The 16,693-nt window shown below is 39.3% G+C and overlaps 1 protein-coding gene across 2 annotated transcripts; it reads left to right on the top strand.

Moving 5' to 3' along the window:
* Positions 1-98: 98 nt before the first annotated feature.
* DCLRE1A (DNA cross-link repair 1A) lies at positions 99-16,669 on the top strand. Of its 2 annotated transcripts, XM_005014440.5 has the most exons (10): positions 100-807; positions 2,262-3,845; positions 5,785-5,918; positions 6,734-6,852; positions 8,567-8,710; positions 9,635-9,780; positions 11,362-11,516; positions 15,230-15,371; positions 16,024-16,223; positions 16,486-16,669. In XM_005014440.5, the coding sequence occupies exons 1-9, from the start codon at positions 393-395 to the stop codon at positions 16,188-16,190; spliced, it is 3,006 nt and encodes a 1,001-aa protein (XP_005014497.3). In that variant the 5' UTR covers positions 100-392; the 3' UTR covers positions 16,191-16,223; positions 16,486-16,669. The 2 variants fall into 2 exon arrangements, 1 of the variants encoding a protein (XP_005014497.3); XR_005266573.2 differs by lacking the exons at positions 16,024-16,223; positions 16,486-16,669 and adding an exon at positions 11,892-12,016 and having other exon boundaries at positions 99-807; positions 15,230-15,365.
* Positions 16,670-16,693: the final 24 nt, after the last annotated feature.

Here is a 16,693-nt window from a genome sequence, read left to right as displayed (position 1 = left end):
ATAAAATAAAATAGATTAACAGATGTGAAAAGCGGCGCAAATCAGACAGTTAGGGCGGTGGGATTTTTTTGTGGGGGAGGGGGATGCTGCGGGAACGGTGACGAAACTGCCGTGGAAAGCCTCGGTGGCCGGGGCCGCTGAGGGGCAATGGCGGCGGCCGGGGCTGAAGGGAGAGAGGGAGGCGGTGGCTGAATCCTGAGGGGCTGAGGGGCCACCGTGCTGATGTCCCCTCACGGGCTGCTGCTGGCTTTGGGGCCCGGGTTGGGGTCGTTAAGATGGAATCGGGGCGCTTGGCTGCCGGGCGGAGGGGAGAGAGGGCGCCTTAGGGGAAGGCGGGCTGGGTTTGTGGGGTGTCCCCTCAGGAGGGCAGGGAGGGGGGTTTGTGCGGGGCTATGTCTGAGGAGGCTCTGCTGGAGGAGGACATTTGGGAGTACAGGTCCGTCAGGAAGCGCAAGCAGCAGAGCGCTTCGGAGAGGCCCTCGGCTCCTCTGCGGAAAGTAACCGAGGGCAGGGGCAGGCTGAAAAGGAGAAATGGAAATAAGAGAAAATCGGTGGGGAAAAATGGTGATCATCAGGAAAGCGAGCCAACATCACAGCCAAACGAGGATCCAGAGGCGAGTAAAGATGACAGCAGTGTGCTCTCCCAGGAGAGCACAGGCAGCCAGGCAGAGCGCAGCCCACAGAGCACAAGGCCGGCGCACGACGGGCACTGTCCCAGCTGCCAGATGCCCTTCGCCTTGCTGCGAGTCCAGACGCCTCGGTGGCACGTTGCCGAGTGTTTGGACACCCCCGGATCCACTGAAAAAGGTAGGAGTAGGGTAAGAGAAAAGCTCTTCAGGAAGCAGTGTGAAAGCTTCAGTTTTCATATGTGGTTCAAAAAACGAGATGGTAGCTGGTATGATTTTCAGAAAGTTGTTGCTGATCATCTATTGACATTTTCTTATCAAATTTTCAGCTCTTTGTGAAGAACGTGGAAATCTGATACGAAAATTTCAGAACCTAATCTCAAAATTTTGTGATAGAGATTCATGATGGTTTAGCAAATCCCACTTTTCACTGGCTTGAAGAAATCGAAGGTGAATATTTACCAGCTTAAAATATTGGAATTCCTTTCAATCATTCAGTCAGTGTTCACCAAAAACCTCCTTCAGCTGAGACTTCTCTACTTGTAACACTGAATTTCCCGAAGTATAAATGTTGTTATCCAATATGTTATCCATATTGGTATGGGTATCAACAATAAACATGTGATTTATGTGGTTCTCTGAGGACAGCTGTAACCAGAAATAAGTCTATTAGGTTAATTTGCTTGAAACATTAGCCCTGGGTCAAGTATGCTTTAGAAATTTTATCCAGAATTATACATGGATATTCCTGTATTACAATATAACACTGGTTCACAGTTCTGTTCAAGAGGAATAGAGATGGAACCATTCCCATGACTAGTTCCATGTGAGGAAATACAGTGTTTATAAATAACTGCAACTTACCTTTTCACATCTTTTTTACTTTCCTTGAAGTTTCTTCAGAACAGTGAAATCTGAGCCCTTATTCCTGATGTTGGCAGTGGTTTTAACTTGATGCAGATGTGTTAACACCTGATTTCCACCTCTTCCTCCCATAATTAACAGATGAAAAATACTGATTGATTTGCATCTGTCTTTAAATTCTTAAACGTTAGGCTACCAAACTCAACAAAAATTGCATAGGGAACAGCCGCGGTTTTTTTTGCTGGCAAATGGATCCTGAATACTTTTAGGACATAAGTAAATACATGACAATTTTCAAATTTAACATATAACCTAACAGACCATTTTAAATGCAGTTTCAGGTTGATTCAGAACCTAGGCTTGGTTTGTTTTGAAACATATCTTGGCCTATTTCTGGTGCTGTTACTCTGAGATCATTACCTGTGCATGACACACTTCGAAACCAGAAGCCATGTAACTATGTTAGCACAGTACTGAAACAAGGTGCCATGCTCTTGTTGGAAGGGTGAATGAATTCAAGGTTAGTGGGTTAGTGCTGTGTTAGTGTCAGCCTTTTGGTTTTAGTTTGGAAACATTCTCGTTCTGGCCTTGTCTCTGGAACGAGATCTGGCAGCTTGAAAATTACTTTGTACTTGTGGCTTCTCTCCTCCAATAGCTGTATTTATAAGAAAGAACTTTTAAGTTGTATGCCATGTGTTTTTTATTTTAATGATTATGCCAATTATATACGCAAACATATTAACAGAACTTCTCTTTAAACTGTTTTCATAGAGTGTCCTGATGGCTTACTCTGCACTTCTACCATTCCATCCCACTACAAGCGCTATAGTCATTTCCTACTTGCAGCAAGCAGGGCGGGAGAATATCTGGTAAGCTCTTCAGCACACGCTTTGGAGGGGAGGTCCACATGCTCTACTGCTGCAAAGTCTGGTTGTTTCCCAAGTCATTCAGAAGAAATTTCACAGAATGAGAAACAATCCAATAACGTAAAAAACATCCCAAAATATGAGTGTGCATCAATGGTACAGAGCTCACCACAAAAGAAGACTCTAAATATAACCAGTGAAAGTACTTCCTCTTTTGCACATGCTCAAAACTCTCAACAAACGTTTCAGTTTACACAAACCACAGATAATAGTTGTAAATTTGAATTTTATGACTTTGCGTCCTCTCAAGAAAGTGTTAAAGGAGAGGATCTGAGTAGTCAAAAAGATACAAATCAGCCAAGTCTACTACAGTCAAAAGTGGACTTCAGTGACTGTGAAATTTCTTACTCTCCACTGAGTACTTGTGAGGAAAGTGAAGAGGAAACTGATGAAGAGGAGAAAAAAGCAAAAATATCGCAAAACGAATTATTCAAAGGCCAGAACTTTGAAGATATAGAATCTGATTCTGTGGAGATCAAAAAATGCAATGGACTTCTTTTACAGCAGAAGCATCAGTACAAGCATATTGAACAGGGAAATTTTGTATTAAAAAACCAACACTGTGAGGAAGTAAATAGATGGAACTGTCAACATTATAGTGGAATAGCTGCTTTTCAGAGTCATGTGAGCAGTAACTTCTGTAATTCAGCATGTGTAGGTAATCAGCATCATCAAGAGGCCCTAGTGACAGACTCCTCTTTTCCTTTTAGCTGTGAATTATTTGAGGAGGAGGTTCAACAGCCAGGATTGATTTCCTCAGCTGCTGATGCAGGTAACGCAGAGCTGAAAGGTAGTGGTGCTCCTGCTTTGGATTCTGTGTGTGTGGGTCTTACAGGTACGCCACTGGTGGCAGTCAGGGAAGGTGCTGGCTCTCCTCTGTCACAAAAAAGTAAGGTTAGGAGGGACCCAAATAACGGTTTAACCGATCCAGGTAAAATGGCTGCTAGTGCAATTGAAAAAGCTGCTCACCAGGAGAGTTCACAGTCGGTAGTGAAGAAAGAAGAAAACCTTAACGCAGCTGATGCATGCTTTCCCAGCTCCGGCTCTAAAACAGTGTCATCTCATCCTTTAGCAAGTGCGAATGCCAAATCCAGTTCTGCCAAAGAACTCAAACAAATGGACATTGGTGTTTTCTTTGGGTTAAAACCCAAAGTAAAAGAGGAAAGTAAGAGAGAGGTGTGTTTGAGTGAGGAAAAGCAGACACCAAGTTCAGGAACTCCCAATGGAAAGAGGCCCAGACAGCAAAAAAGGAAAGCTGAGGGATCTGTGGAGGACGTAGAAGGAGCTGAAGAAAGTTCAAATAAGAATGGAGAGCTGGTAGATGTAACTTCTGGTGGCTGCAGAAAGTGGAGAAAAAAAATTAGAGAATTACCTGCTACAGGTGAAGGAGCAAGAAAAAAACAGTGCCCTTTCTACAAGAAAATACCAGGTGAGAGACAATTATTTCTTTCTGTAGTGATTAACCAATTTCGGTTGGAGTATTGTGTTTTTCCCTAATGTAAGCTTTCAGCGTGTTCGCTCCCCATAGTCATTTAGTGTTGCAGTCTGTAACAAATTTTCCTTCTTCCATCCCAGTCAATGAAGTCTTGTTTGGGTGCAGATAACCAAAAGAAAGTGATTGTAGAACCAGAGTCAGCAACAGCCTCATCAATAAAGCACACTGACATAGTCATCTCAGGAAAGTGATTTCAGGGACAGACTTTTGCATGTGTTTGACAGAATAAGAAACATGAGGAGTATTTGAAGACTGATACACATTCTAATTTTTTTGGATATATCCCTTGTTAATATGCACTTACTTTAATTCCTAAATTTAATCTTCTACATTGTTTCATTTGCCAGTGAAAATGGGGCAGTCAATAACAATTATTTCCTTACAGTAAGTTAAAAAAATTTGTTTTGTATATGAAGCTCACAAATAGTAGAAATACGAAGTGCTACAAGTATGTAAGCAAAGAAATTAAAACCAAGCAAAAAAATTAGCTCAGCAAAACAGACAGGAATCCCTCAGTCTTCTCAAGCTAAATACAGAATACATGAGGAACTTTAAAAAACAAAGAAATAAAACTTCACATCCTCTCAGTTCTGTTTACCACCAAAGGATTTAGTCTTAATAAGATATCTGAGGAAGCCAAATACATCAGTGATTCCAAGTGCCAAGCTGCTGCTTGAGGATTGACCTACAAGTGCGTGTGAGGTTACACCTGTATCTTGGGTTCTGTGGGCTGAGAGCATTTCCCATATGTAATAAATGTGAGAAGCAGAGTTCTGTGCTTACAGTGAAATTCTAAAGTTATTTTGCTATTATCTATATTATTTGGTGTTCTCAGCTTTATTACTAGACTTGAAGTGTATTTGACTGTGTTTTCTATGTTGCTAATGATACGTATCTATCCCTGTGGCCTAATATAACTCAGCCTCCCTGACGTTCAATTGTGGTACCTCTCAAACAGGTTTTTGTTTGTTTGTATTGTTTTCTTTTGTTTTCTTTTGGTTTCAATTAGCAGACCACTGTATTTTTTTTTGACTTGCAAACACTTGATGTTTGATCCTCCAGTGAATAGAACTGTTTCTAGCCCTACTGGGAGATCTGGGAAATTTGCATAACAGACAGTGAAAAATATTTGAGTGCCACCAGATGCCCTAGTTCCGTGCAGTATTTGGTGGTTTTACAAAAGTGTAACCCAATGTGCAAGGGCCATCTGTCATACATTTACACTTAAAAAATTAGATTTGCAGAGAAGAGAGCTGTCTTTATGCAACACCTTTATGCAAATAGCACCTCGCTGAAAACGTGGAATAGCAGCAAGTCAGTCAAGTTTCATCTCACCAAATTTTTTTGAAGACCCTGGATTGCTCACTTGGTAACTAGTAACTTGGTAGCATGTTTTGGGAGGAATATTAACCATAGAGTAATTGAAAAATTACAGTTTGATCACAAAATGCGTTTTTTAAGCTGTCATTGTCCATTTTATCTTGTGTTAAGATGCTGGTATTAGATTTTAATCCACATGAACTTTCAAAAATAATAGCTGAATGCAGATAGATGTTTTCTGTTTGCTTTGCCATCTGTGTAGGATGGCAGCTGAACAACAGATATATGGAAGGCCTTTGAACATATTTGCACTTGGACGCTTTGCTAAATCTTTGTTTTAATGAGATAAAATCTTTTTTGTGACTGTTGACTCATGCAAAACATGTTCATCCTTAAATCGTCCCTAAAACTTTATATGGAGTGTAACTGTTCTCCCTTTCCAATTTGGAAGAAATAAATAAAAAAGAATAACAATAAAAATCTAACTAGAAACTTGTTCTGAACTATGCATTTTTACTGACAAGGTTCTTCTGCCTTTTTCCTTCTGCTGCAGGAACTGGTTTTACAGTTGATGCTTTCCAGTATGGAGAAATTGAAGGCTGCACAGCCTATTTCCTCACTCATTTTCACTCCGATCACTATTGCGGGTTGACAAAAAACTTCATGTTTCCAATCTACTGTAACAAGGTAAGGGCTTTCAAGATCAGTGGATGTTATCCAACTATTTGCAACTACAATCACTTCTACAGTGGTGAAAATAAATAGAGGACCAGAAGTTCCGCTGTTGGGGCAATTATGCATGGTGGAAATTTGTAGGGGAATGTGGGATCCCCTTGCAAGAAAGCTTTGGGGAGACCTCATTGCAGCTTTTCAATGCTTAAAGGGGGCTTATAAAAAAAAAAAAAGATGGAGAGTGACTTCTTGTTCAGTCAGATAATGACAGGACAAGAGGGAATGGTTTTAAACTAAAAGGGGAAATTTGAGTTAAAGGTTAAGAGCAAATTCTTTGCTTGGAGAGAGGTGAGGCACAGGCTGCCCAGAGAAGTTGTGGATGCCCCATCCCTGGCGGTGCTCAAGGCCAGGTTGGATGGGGCCTTGACCAACCTGATCTAGTGGGTGGCATCCCTGTCCGTGGCAGGGAGGTTGGAACTAGGTCATCTTTAAGGTCCCTTCCAACCCAAACCATTTTGTGATTCTTGACTAGTCAATCTGTAACAGATGCTTGCTGTGTTGTTCCTCCGTGTTGGCCTCCTCTTGGATTCCAACCCATAACGTGCTGACAGGCTTTCAAAAGTTTTATTTGTTTTTTTTTTTTAAGACAGCTTTTCTTCAGTTTGCTTTTTGAGAGGTGAAATGCTACTGAAAGGCTTGATTACATGCAGGATCTCATAGTTTCTCTCAAAGCCAGGCTGTCTGGCTTTAAGAGCTTTTGTTTCTAAAATAAACAGAGGCTTTTTTTAGATTCTGTTCCTATTCCATATTAAATCCTTTTCTTGTTACAGATAACTGGCAATCTGGTGAAGAGCAAACTTCGAGTCAAAGAGCAGTACGTCCATGTGCTGCCGATGGACACAGAATGTGTTGTGAATGGGATCAAAGTGGTGTTGCTCGATGCCAATCAGTATGTATCACTCCATTGGTTGGATAGAATATTAAGATAACTGTACAGAGGCAGTTTTTATTTCTATAGTTCTTAGGTTTTAGTGGATCTGAAAAAAGGGTAGAAATTCTTCAGATACCTGACATGACTTAGTAATGTGCATTTTCACTTCACGAGAGCATTACGCATGTAGAAACCTAAATGTATAGCAAGTAGTTAGCTTTTGGAATAGGTGGGTTGTTTTTGAAAATCAAATCTAGGCTTTTTTGATAGCTCTACCTTACTTTTATTTTTGCTTGCAATGAGTCCATTAGTGTCAACCACACATAGCTCCTTAATTTTTACACTTCTGAGAGCTTGGGATTTTCCAGTGGTCTGGACACTTAAGTTTTTGTTATCTAGCTGGGAACATCCTAGAACTGGTTATCAGATCTGTTAGGTTTCAGCTGAAGATATTGAGATCTTCAGCTAAAGAAAAATGTGTTCCTTTGGATCCTGAGAGAGACAAAACCTAGCCAACATTTTTAAAATTGAATGATAAAGAAAACCCTGTTGAAATCTGGAGGGGAAAAAAAATATCTACTGGATTTGGTGATAAAGGGTGAGATCTTTGCCCAGCATTGCACTGTCAGTGTGTGGTAATGCTGGATTTAGGGTTCAGTAGCTGCTGGATTCCATCCTCGTGCTCTTGCCATTCTGTCTCTTGGTACCTTATTTGGCTATGGGCTCGAAGAGAAGTCCTTTTCCTAAACTATATATTGACACACAGCACTGTGTCACAGCTGGTTTGAATATTACTTATCTTAGGCTTTGTTTATAGTTGGAGAGATAAGATTCCATGAAGTCCTTTGAGAACCCTTTCTGGGAATGAAGGAAGCCTTGTTTCTTATGTAATTTGGACACTTTTCATTTTTCCTGTTTGCCTCCTTGATCCCCTGCCTTCAATTTAAAAGGCATGTAAACCTTAGGTACAAAGTTCAACTTCTTGGAGAGTTTACCAATTCTGTCATTTTAGCTCTGATTCATGCCAGTTTTCCTGGTTTCTGAGATTTCATTTACCCTTTACAGATGATTCATGTCCAAAATAGTCCCAGTCTGGTTTTCCAGTCTGCACTTGCCCTTCAGACAGCTTTGGTGAGGAACTGCAGAAGGCGCAGTGGATGCATTGTGGCCAACACAAGAGTTGTATTTATAACCACTGAATTCTGGATATTGGATGATGTTTAAAACCTGCAAATAGAGTTTAAAAGGAAATGCTTCAGTAAGTCCTACAGGAATGAAGATACATCTGAAATAATAATGTTTCCCCCAAATAAGAATGCCGCTGCTTTTTGGTGTGCTGTTTCTTCTTTAAATCAAGTCTCATAGAATCTCAGAAATTGCAACTGAGGCAGCATCTTTGTTGTACCTAGAAGAAAGAACATCCCCAACAGGGATATAAATAATAATGCTTGATTACTTTATTGTTGGTAATTTTTCTTCTTTCTGTCTCAGCTGAGAACTCAAGGCTACTTTGAGGCAATAAGGATAGCTTTAGGATTCCTTATAAAACAAGAATTTCTAGCTAACTTAGGCAGCGTAGTAGCTGTGATTTTAAAATGCTGTTCTGCATCCTTTCATTACACTGATATACACTGATAAACAGTGGTTTATCTCTTGTCTTAAGGCACTATACCTATATAGAAACTAACATCATTTGCATGGTGTTTTCTTGGTTTTTGTTTTTCCTTTCCAGTTGTCCAGGTGCAACAATGATCCTTTTTTGTCTGCCCAGTGGAACTGCTATCCTGCACACAGGAGACTTCAGGGCAGATCCTTCTATGCAGCGCTACCCTGCTTTGCTTGGTCAAAAAGTCCACACCCTTTACCTTGATACCACGTAAGCTGCATTTAACATACATTTTATATATTAATCCTCTTTTTAGTTTAGTAAAACTTTATGTGAACCACGTAAATGTAAGTATAAATGACCATACTGTTTTAACACTTGTTAGCTAGTGTTATACAGACTTCTGAAAAATATCTGATTTTATCTATGTCTGCCTTGTTCATCTCCTATGCTGTTACGTGAGAGATTAAAAGTAGGTGTTGGAAAAGATAGTCAAGTATTTGTTGAGATGACCATCTTATTTATACATGGTATTAAGTTCTGGGTTGCAAAATTTGTACATTAAGTGTTTAACTCTAAAAGTAGAGGATTGTGCAACGTTGCTTTTATGAGTATTCAGCTATATTATGAAAGGGGTCGGGGGAAGAGAGAATTCAGAGAGTGAAAGAATGCCAAATGGTTGTCACTTATCCAGGTTTTCATTAGACCTTTCTGTGACTCATGTATATAAAATTGTTTTTCTGTATATGATGACTAATGCCCAGCTGCAGTCTTTCATTTCTCTTCCATATGTTTCTGCGAATGAATAATGCTTTATGTTATGGTTTGTGTGCATGAGGAAAAATAGACATAAGGATGTAATTAGTACGTGCTGCAAATATCTAGCTTGAAAGAGCACTTGGTATTTATAGAGGAAAAAAAGCTACAGAATTGAGTGGCAGTGTCAGACAAGTGAATGGTTGTAGGGTTGTAGAGAGAAGACTGATATACTCAGTGTAAATTTTATTCCAATAATTTTATCTGAACACTTCAGTGATTTCTAATAGATTTTAAGTAGACTGAAGTTATGTTTCAGAATAGCATCTTTGTCATTACTTTGTGTAAGTGTGCATGCAAGTTGGAGGTCCTTCTTGTTAAATTCAGATTTTTTCCATTTAGTGTAATGAATTGGTGTGTCTTGTTTCCATGCCCCAGGTACTGTAGTCCTGAATACACTTTTCCTTCTCAACAAGAAGTTATCCAGTTTGCTGTCAATACTGCCTTTGAGACAGTGACTTTAAACCCACGTACTCTAGTTGTCTGTGGCACTTACTCCATTGGAAAAGAAAAAGTTTTTTTAGGTATGTAAAAAACCTGTAACTGATCAAATAATTAAATGTCTAAATCAGTGTTAATGACTTTTTCTTGAAAAACATAAATGGTCCCTTAGTCTTAATAATCAGATATTGCATTAAGAAATCAAACAGATTTAATAATCCTACTGCTAGTTTTTTATTTTTCTCATCAGTAAGTTTAAACTTTTTGATAGAAGTATTTTTTTGCCATTTTTACAACCACCACCCCCCACACATATACGCAGAATACATATTTGGATACCACATGAATAAACCTGTTCAATTGATTGTGGTGAGAAAAGGGCTAAAGACAACTTAAAAGCATAAATGACGTTTTCAGTTTTAATAATTTTATTCTGCTAAGAGAGCACGGGGATGTAGTTATTCTTCAACTTCTATTATTGCTAACAGTTTTTCCTTCCAGGTTTACATTATGCATTTTCATGAATACGTATAGTAATCAGTTTTAATGAAATCTGTTTTAACACAGCATTCCCCAAACCAAAACACATCTTTTCTGTCTTAATGAAAATCTTGTATGCTATGCTTCACTCAGTTACAGTGTTAGAAAACAAATTGATTGCCCAGATGTATACCCTGGAGCAGGCAGCTGTGTACCATTTGTGATTTGAGTATATTTGAAGTCATCAATACAAGAATTTCACACTGAAATTTAGATTATTTACATTGTTTGTAGCATATTCCAAAAACTAAGTGTTTCTGGCTTATTTGAAATAAATAACAATTCACCCCAGTAACATTTTACCAAAGAAATATGACTTAGAACTTATCAAAGTGCTTCTATTCTCCTTCTCTTTCCAGTTGTCATACTAAATTCTGGTACTAAAAAATATGTTTTTTGTGTTTTTTGTTTTTTTTTTAAACAGCCATTACAGATCTTTCTTCTTAATTTTAGGATATGAAATACCATTCATCCTGTTGAATATGGATTTTTTTTCAATATTAAAAATAATTGTGGTATTGTAGGGTATCCCGAGTTTGAAGGGACCCACAAGGATCATCAGCTCCAACTCCTGGGTCTGCATGAGACCACCCAGAAAATCAGACCCTATGTCTGAGAGCGTTGTACAAACACTGCTTGACCTCCATCAATCTGAGTGCAATGCCCACTGCCCTGGGGAGCCTGTCCCAGTGCCCGACCACCCTCTGGGTGCAGAACCTTTCCCTAACCCCCAGCCTGACCCTCCCCTGTCCCAGCTCCATGCCGTTCCCTCAGGTCCTGCTCAGCGCCTGCCCCTCCACTCCCCTCGTGAGGGAGCTGTCGTGAGGCCTCCCCTCAGCCTGCTCTGCTCTGGGCTGAGCAAACCAAGGGACCTCGGCTGCTCTTCACTCATCTTGCCCTCTAGGCCCTTCTCCATCTCTGTAACCCTCCTTTGGACGCTCTCTGACACTTTTATGTCCTTTCTATACTGTGGTGCCTAAACCTGCACACACCACTTGCAGTGATAGTCCAGTACAGTAACTAGGAATGTCTCCAAAACAAGTAACAAAATACCTCTTACTTTTATATTTTTTTCTGTGTGTTTGGTTGTTTACTTTTTTTTTTTTTCCCAATTAATCCTAAAGCAATTGCTGAAGTTCTGGGCTCGAAAGCAAGCATGTCCCGTGATAAATACAAAACACTGCAGTGCTTGGAGTCAGCAGCTGTTAATTCCCTCATCAGTGTGGACTGGGCTGGTACTTTGCTTCACATTCTTCCCATGATGCAAATTACTTTTAAGGTAAGTTCTGAAAATGTACTCTGTTAGTTAACTTGCTAGCTAATCTTACTGTTGGTTCCTCCCAGCCAGTGTTGTTTGGTGCTTTTTACCCTCTTGTCAGATCATATTCATTTAGTAGAGTTTTGACATACTGCAATGCATTGAAAATGAAATGCAATTAAGCATTAATAAATGTTTCCAAACGTGATGCACTGGAAGTGTAACTTCAGTTCAGTGCTTGTACAAGATAAGGTAAGGTTTGTTCAAAGGCTGGCTCTTTGCAGGCCTTTTTGAAGTAGGCTTATGTAATGACTGCAGGATCTATCCTATTAGCAATTAATATATTTTGACATTGAGTCCCTGTTTTGAGCCTGTCTTTTACTTTGTGTGATATAGGAGAAGACCAGAAGGATTTTCTGGCTGAGACTTCCTCTGTTTTGAGGCAGCCCACGAGAATTTCCGAATTTCAGCCTGTTGTTTGACATGAAAAAGGAATAGGGTTCTCCATGTTCATCTCTCAGGTCAATTTCCTTGGATTTACAATCATTCTTTCATCTGTTAAAAGAATATGCTTTCTGCTCTGGTGCTGAAGAATGTGAATATGGATACTTGGGGTACATACAGGAATACAGATATTGGAAAATCAGCGAAAAGCCCTCCATAAACAAATGCACTCAGTAAATGAATTGAAGGACACTTCATACATACATGTGCTTTGTTTTTTCCACACGCAGGAATCTTCTTTTATTTGTAGCAAAAGCAAGTAAAGCAGTTTTTAAGACATTATTTCTTCTTAGATGACTTTAAATACACATTTCAGTCAAGAGCTTTGAGACAGTAGGATTTTCTTGTTGAAAGTTTTTGTGGGGATTTCTTAGTTAGGAAAGGTGACAAATCCCTGGGGGGAAAAGGTGTTTCTAAGTAGACCACAAAATACAGAATGACAATAAGGCAAAGCAGCAGGCTCTAGTTTAAAGATAACCTGAAAGACAGAGAAACAGTGGTCACTTAGGCCTTACAAACTTGGATTTATTTTTTTGCTTTAGTGCAGGTCTGCTGTGCCATCCCAAGCAAATTCTTCAGAGCAAGATGGTATTTAGCTGCAGACCCAGTCAAGGTCAGAGTTGACCTAAAAAGGAGAAAAGGAGGTGGTGTGATTTGGACAGGAGCTCCAGGAAAAAGAACTCTAAAAAAAAAAAAAAAAAAAAAAAGTATTCTAAGTTGTTCTATAATCTTTTCGGTGGTGAGACAGGAAATGAGTGATGGGAATATATATGGATATTTTTTTAACATGTTGTCTTAATAAATAGTGCTATATGTTAGTTTCTTCTGCAGCTTTTTGGCTTGTTACACAATTCTGCTGCTGCATCCCAGTGTGTGCGGCGTACTCACATAGTTGGACTTTTTTGGGCAGAGGGCGTGATTATACCACAAGGATGTCTTACGCAGCGTTGCTTCTCAGGGTGAGGCAGTTGTATCGTGTGCAAGGGCTTATCTCTGAGTGGGGATTCTGGACAAATCGACAGCGTGCCAGAAGCGATGCCTGGACCCTGCAAAGGACTGGGAAGGGCTAAAGGTACAGAGGTTCAGAGGACAGAGATGGTGGGCCTGGGGTACCAGCTATGGTCCTCTGCACTGGGACTTTCGTTTCATTTGTGAAGTTGTTCAAATTTGGTCTCACCCTCTTGGTAATAATTTTGTGTTCATGTGAAGAAGGCAGCCCAGTGGTCTTCCAGAGGCTAAGCTTCTGATGAGGCCAGTAACTAGGTGTGAATGCCCTGGTGAAATGTAGTATCAATAAAATGTGAGAATGTTAAGTGCTTAAAGATGAGTTCCCATTGCCTTTCATCTTATTTCTGTTCCAGTAGCATCAGTAAACATGAACTCAGTATTTTAAGGATAAATTAGCTGATCAAGTACTGCTGACTTCAGCAACACTAGATAACAGCCTGTCGTGGCAATTGAAGGGGGCTGATTTAGCAGTAAAATGTATTTTCCATTTTAAAAGGATGAAGGTTTAGAATAGTGTTGGCCAAAGAAATAAAAAGAAGAGATTGGAATGTGTATTTAAAGTGAACTTGTTATGAGCAAACACTGTAGTCATTTGTTTTGTGGAAAGAGGCCGTCTTTTCTACAGTGCTTGTGTGTTTCTCTTGAAACAAAAACAACATTTTATAAGTCAAAAGTTGGGACTTCTGCCACTTGAATATGCAGTGGAAGATTTCCAGAGGACTGGGGTCTTCAGGTCCATGCACCTCCTTCACGTTGCTTAGCTCCGTAACGTCATTCACTGAAAATTGAGGGGAGATGTTGAGAAGTATCTGTGATTGAAATGCACAAATTGTTTTTGATGGGATTGAAATTGCATCCTTAGTGTGAATGTAGCACACTTGATTTGTAACAAAAATTGAGAACAAATTAGCACTGGTTACTATCATAATCATTGTGTTTGAAGTACTGGATCTCAGTCAGGCAAGGGGAGGCAATACAGTTTTTGTGAATTGTTGCCTTAAGCCCTGTCAGTCTTCTTAAATGAAGTGTGAAGAAGTAGGCTGCTGCAGTTGTATTTGTAATCTAGTGAAGATTGGACTTCTGCAGTGCATTAAGAGCCATGGAGGCTGGCCGTGATTCCTGCTGCAAGTGTGTTGTGGTAGGGTTTTTTGTAAGTCTTCTACGTGCCCAGATTGATGGGTTCTGTGTGTTGCTACTGGGCATGGTACTGAAGGTGCTACTAAATGCAGCAGTGTCGCAGGCAGCTTTCCACTTCCCTGTGTGATGATTTTCAAGTGTCTGGCAGGGTGGTTAGTGTTCTGTCACAGCCTCCCCATCTCCACCCCCTTCCCCTTTTTTATTCAGCAGTCTTTCTTTTTTGTATTCCTCTTCCTGCTGCTGCTGTGAAGTTTATGATTTTGAGTTCTAAAATCTCATAAGTCTTTCAAATGAAGAATATGCCTTTAAGGTTTTATACAGGACACATGAAATTGATTTTCTGCTTTTGGTTTGAAATAATACTGACTTCACTTTATCCAGGAATAGGATTGTACATTCCTTATACTTCTCTCATCTTCTTCCTGATCCTAGCTTAAACAACATTGAAGGCTAACTTAGCCAACTTGGCAACTATTTAAATTTCAATTTTTTTTTTTATTTTTTTTTTCTTAAGAGTGAAGAGATGGGAGCTAGTTTCCTTCCTACCATGACTGGAGACATGATAAAGCACAGTTAGTTGTCAGAGCAATACTCTACTTGTGCACTGGCTTGCTGCAATTTTTTGGGTAGTTTACTTAATCTTTGAGTGCTTCTGGAAACAAACGGATATCAAGATGTCAGTGGTACTTTAAATTAACCAGATGATTTTGCACTGAAGCTGGCTTTTACTTTCTTTTATCAGAACTCAGCTGCAAGAGTGCTGACCTCCAGCTGAGCGAAGGAAATGAATAGCTTGGGGGCAAGATATACAAGATGTAATTATGCCTCATGTGTTCTGATTTGTAATGCGTAGCTATTAATATGCGCTTATTCAGACGAAGCAGTTGAGATCCTAGCATACAAGGTGTCCTGCAAATTTAAGTATTTATCATTATTAATTTGAAGGCAGGTGGTATTTAAAAGAAAAAAGTTCTTATTCATGAAAAAATAAAATTTAGTCTGAGGTGTCTCCATCATAAAATCTCCAATATTTAGACTAAAGAGATGTTTAATGGGACTCGGTATGTGCTATATTCTTTTAACAGGGCTTGCAAGACCACTTAAATAAGTTTTCTGAGAATTTTGATCAAGTTCTGGCTTTCAAACCTACTGGATGGACCTACTCTGATTCATGCCTTTCTCTGCTGGATATCAAGCCTCAGACGAGAGGAAGGATCACCATTTATGGTATAAGTGTGGTAACGATTCAGTGCATCTGGTTGTGTGAATGATTTTCTTATTTTTTGTTCTGGAAACTCCAACTGTTCTTTGTAACTAATGCTTTTTCTGATAAATTGTTGAGAAACTGAACAGATGGATCTCTCCAGGAGAAGAGTAATCGAGGACACTGTAAATGTAGATTTTTATGTACATTTTGCTCATGTCCTCCTCTTGCAAACAAAGGCTTTTATATGGTATTGCAGAAACTTCAAGGATGAAATCTTGGTCCTAGCGATGCTGGTGGCAGTTCAGTTCCAGAGCCAAGATTTCATCCCATACCATACCTTACTCCTACAGAGGGGAGACTGGGGATCTTCTCCCTCTCATTTCTTATCAGCAGATGGAGTTGAATCTCTTAAAAACTTTAATGTTCATTTAATTGAATGTTAGATACAGCTCATTTTGCACAGATGATTGATTTGGTAACATAATTCAAGGTAACTTTACCAGAAATTAAATCTGGATTTTCCTTTTACCTTAGCTATATGATTTAAATCTCCAGTTTGATATTTTTATTTTTTTTTAAATAATTCGAGTTCTTCTGAGCTGAAAGTTTGCAAAAGTATTTTGGCAAGAAGCCAAGCGAACTGACAGATCTCTCTGATTTGCTTTATTTCAGGTATTCCTTATAGTGAACACAGCAGTTACCTGGAAATGAAGAGTTTTGTTCAATGGTTGAAGCCACAGAAAATCATCCCCACTGTAAATGTTGGTGACTGGAGAGCCAGAAGCTTGATGGAAAAGCATTTCAGAGACTGGATGACTGAGGGCAATGGACATAAATAACTATAAAGAACATATATGTATGTCTCAAAAGAGGTAGGCTGAAGGGGAAACAAAGTTCTGTGAAATTGTGTTTAATTTCTCCTTTTTCCTTTTAATTTCTCCTTTTTCCTTGGATCTCTGTTTGGGAAGGACTATGCTGCCATTCTTCTGAGAGAGATGGATTTGGAGTGGGGGGGAAAGAGCACCTTGTTTTCTGATGAAATATTAAGTTATGGGAAAATGAATTAGTAACTTGTTTGCAAATGCACATTTCAGGTTATTGAAATTAATTTCTTTTTCCCATTCTGTTCCTCAGATTATGGAGATGCCTAGATGTACGATGCTGGGAGTGAAACCACCTCCAGGTTCATCATTTTGGAAAATAATTTATTGTAATAAATACATACTTAGAAGAATGAATTTTATAAAAGATATTGCTACCTACATTCTACTCAAGACTTTCTATGTTTTTGCTTTTTTAAATAAAGAACCTCCATGAAGCCTGTGTGTTCTTTCTAAGAGCA

Source organism: Anas platyrhynchos, chromosome 6 (assembly GCF_047663525.1).
Source record: "Anas platyrhynchos isolate ZD024472 breed Pekin duck chromosome 6, IASCAAS_PekinDuck_T2T, whole genome shotgun sequence".
Classification (NCBI taxonomy): Eukaryota; Metazoa; Chordata; class Aves; order Anseriformes; family Anatidae; genus Anas; species Anas platyrhynchos.
Note: the sequence above shows the minus strand (reverse complement) of the source record. Positions and strands in the feature narration are given on the sequence as shown.

What these genes read in the sequence shown, in the direction of transcription:
- DCLRE1A (XM_005014440.5), top strand. Translation starts at nt 393, where the DNA reads ATGTCTGAGGAGGCTCTGCTGGAGGAGGACATTTGGGAGTACAGGTCC. An exon ending in ACCCTTTACCTTGATACCAC is followed by an intron (nt 8,711 to 9,634) that starts GTAAGCTGCATT and finishes TCCATGCCCCAG; the next exon opens with GTACTGTAGTCCTGAATACA. An exon ending in AGGAAGGATCACCATTTATG is followed by an intron (nt 15,372 to 16,023) that starts GTATAAGTGTGG and finishes GCTTTATTTCAG; the next exon opens with GTATTCCTTATAGTGAACAC.